Raw genomic sequence first — 3,107 nt, 5'->3', positions numbered from 1 at the left:
GGCGCCTGTCGCGGCCCTCGGAGCTCGGGCCGTGCCCTCCTCGCACAGGCTGCGGTCGCCTCCCACCGGCTTCTCTGTCCTCGGATCCCTCCTGCGCACTACCTGGGGCTGCTCACAGGGCCCCTGTGCTAGCTGGAGGAAGGGGGGGCTGGCGCGGAGTTCCTAGTGCGGGTGGAGCTCAGCTTTTGCATTTCCTGCCATGTTCTTGCCTTTCTCTTAGGGTGACTCTGGCAAGGACGGGTTTCTTGCTAGATGGTGGTGGTCGTCCATGCAAATGCACTTACCTGTTGTCATGAGCGCCATGCCTCTTCTGTTGGAATGTCAGCTCATACTGCATGTGATTACTTGTTTCTGCTGACCGATATAACGCTATTAGTAGGTGCCCTGGGAAGAGACATACTCCAAACCTGGCTTAGATTTGCAAGGCAGAAGTAGTATTTACTTGGACTTGACTAGCTGTGCTTTGATAAAGGCCTGTCAAATACACCTGGCCGTTACTGATTAGCGTAGATAGTAGCATCAATGCATTAAGATGTATTTTCCAATTGTAAGATACGTGGGTAAGAGGTATTTTTATGAAGTTGGGAAAACATAGTGTCAGCAACCCCTTTATGCACAAGCTTTCTCATATTCATATGGTAGGCTGGCTTTTTTATTCCGCGTTGCAAATTATAGGGAAATTATTAAAAGATTGCTTGTATTTGGAATTCCTTCATTTTCTTATATCCTCTGCCATTTTGTAAAACGTAAAGTAACATGCAATAATGCTTTTCTACACCTTTTTCAGAAAAAGTCCCTAGAGTCCATAAACTCTAGGCTTCAGCTGGTTATGAAAAGTGGTAAATATGTGCTAGGATACAAACAGACTCTGAAAATGATTCGGCAGGGCAAAGCCAAGCTTGTCATCCTAGCCAACAACTGTCCTGCTTTGAGGTAAGCAGATGTATGAAAAAACAGTTCTCTAAAACTAAGACAGGTTCTTTGTACAGATACGGCGTGAACTTCATGTTAATCCCTACAGTGAATTATTAATGCAGAATACTTTGCTGGCATATTCCAGAGTGCTATGAAGTAAAAGTGATGGCTTGTTTGGTGTGTAATGGTTTCAGGTCTGGATGTGCTGAAATGCTTCCCAACGTTTTTCTGGCTTTCAAATTCAAAGAGTTTGCTCTAGTGAAGGTACTGTAAGCTTTTCACACTGTGATAGCATTCATTACAAATATAATGGGACTGAATTCCCATGTTTTTTCAAAGTAGTATCTCAGAAAATAATTTTACAGGTAGGAAAACTATTAATTGACACTGATTTAAAATACTTGAAGCACACAAAATTTTCTGTCCAAGTAAGTTATAAATTTAGGATCCTGGCCAGTGAAATTGCTTTTTTGAGAATGACATTTTCCGTGTTGAATTTCTGGGCCCTTTTTGTCCTCAAGGGATATTGACAGATTTGGGAAACTGTAAATGCAGAAAACCAAAATTAGATGCGTGAGAAATGGCAGGACTGTTATGGTAGGCAACATGTTAGTGGGGATCCCAAAAGTGCTTGAGGAACAGTATTGACCACTGGAATCTCCTGGTGGAAGTCAGAAGAGAAGGGAATATAGATTGACTCTCTCTTATAGATTGACTCTCTCTTTTTTTTTTTTTTTTTTTTTTTTTTTTTTTTTTTTTTTTTTTTTTTTTTTTTTTTTTTTTTTATAAAAAAAAAAAAAAAAAGAAAAATACACAGTTTCTTTCACAGCTAGCTGCAGTCAGATCTCTGTTCAGCATCTGGCCACTGGGTATCAGCATTAATAATGGTCATCGTTTATGCGCTTTGGCTTAGCTCCTACAACATTTTGGAAGTCAAAGTCCTGAATCCCCCTTCTTTCCTGTAGAAATGAGGAGCAGCCTCAAGGATTTGCACTCCAAAAGTGGGTTTGCTGTTACATACCTTCAGCATACTTCTGGATAAGGGTTCCTGAGCCACAACACAGTAGTGATGTTGGCTGGCAAGGAACAGAAGTGTGTTTTTGGGTGGTAAGGAAAACTGTGTAAGGTTTAAGTGTGATTGGAGTTAAAGCTGCTCTCGCTGTATTACAGTCAATTAGAATTGTTTGTCAGTACTGTAACACCTAGGTTTTGAATTTCAGAAAATCGGAGATCGAGTACTACGCTATGCTTGCCAAGACTGGTGTCCATCATTACAGTGGCAACAACATTGAATTGGGCACAGCGTGTGGAAAATACTACAGAGTGTGCACACTGGCTATCATTGACCCAGGTATGTCTCTCTTACATACCCATTTGGTCACTATACTGTTATCAGTGGTTCCTCCACTCACCTGTGAGTAGCAGCACTGTGAAGTAACGTGCAGAGGCGATGACATGCTTTGCTGTCCTATAATTTCCTCTGACCAAAATCCTGTTCTTTTGTGAGTTCTAGGTTCTTGGAACCTGAAATTACTGCTGCTTATGTCTGCGCATAGCTCCTTTTACTGCTAAACCCTGTGAGCGTGTGGTTTGTCTCCCTGTCGGTCTGTAATGAGGTTGCAGTGTCTGGGAAGCAACTTTATGGTACATGTTTCTGAGCCCATCAGCTAGAATATGAGCACGTGCAACGTGCTGTTTACATCAACCTTGTTTGACTGTTGTAAGACAAAGGATTGTGAGTTGTCCTGCTTCCCAGAGTAATATATACAAAAATAACCTATATGCAGGTGGATACTAATCCAGGGTTGAAAATTCTATTAAATGTTTTATTTTAAAACTGTAAATCTGTGTGTAATTACTATGATTTGGTGGTACTCTTTGTGCCAGAGAGTTGCTCAGGTTCCTCATACAGACTGGTTATTAGGTGACTTGTCATCTGCTTTCCAAAATCTTCTAAGAGAAGAATCAATCTTTTGTTCTGTTTATTGACCAAAATGCTTACGCATGGATTTAATGGTTTTTGTAATAACTTTCACCAAATGTTCCCCAAGTGACATCAGTTTGAATTTGCTGTTTCTTCAGAAAACTTTATTTAGCTTGCTTGTATTCAAATATTAGCTGTAAACTTAGTTTTCAAAATGTTACCTTTAGGTTTGATTGGGGGGGGGGGGGGGGGGCAAAGAAAGAAAGGA

The 3,107-nt window shown here is 40.9% G+C and overlaps 1 protein-coding gene across 1 annotated transcript in view; it reads left to right on the top strand.

Annotated features, from left to right (window-relative positions):
* The first annotated feature begins 791 nt into the window (after positions 1–791).
* Positions 792–3,107, top strand: part of RPL30 (ribosomal protein L30) — a 3,030-nt gene continuing 714 nt past the window's right edge. Inside the window, exons 1-2 of the mRNA XM_019471060.1 lie at positions 792–933; positions 2,136–2,266. Of these exons, the coding sequence (XP_019326605.1) occupies positions 830–933; positions 2,136–2,266 (235 nt within the window). The 5' untranslated portion in view covers positions 792–829. The remainder of the gene's footprint in view (positions 934–2,135; positions 2,267–3,107) is intronic.

This window comes from Aptenodytes forsteri, unplaced genomic scaffold (genome assembly GCF_000699145.1).
Source record: "Aptenodytes forsteri isolate BGI_AS27 unplaced genomic scaffold, ASM69914v1 Scaffold208, whole genome shotgun sequence".
Classification (NCBI taxonomy): domain Eukaryota; kingdom Metazoa; phylum Chordata; class Aves; order Sphenisciformes; family Spheniscidae; genus Aptenodytes; species Aptenodytes forsteri.
Note: the sequence above shows the minus strand (reverse complement) of the source record. Positions and strands in the feature narration are given on the sequence as shown.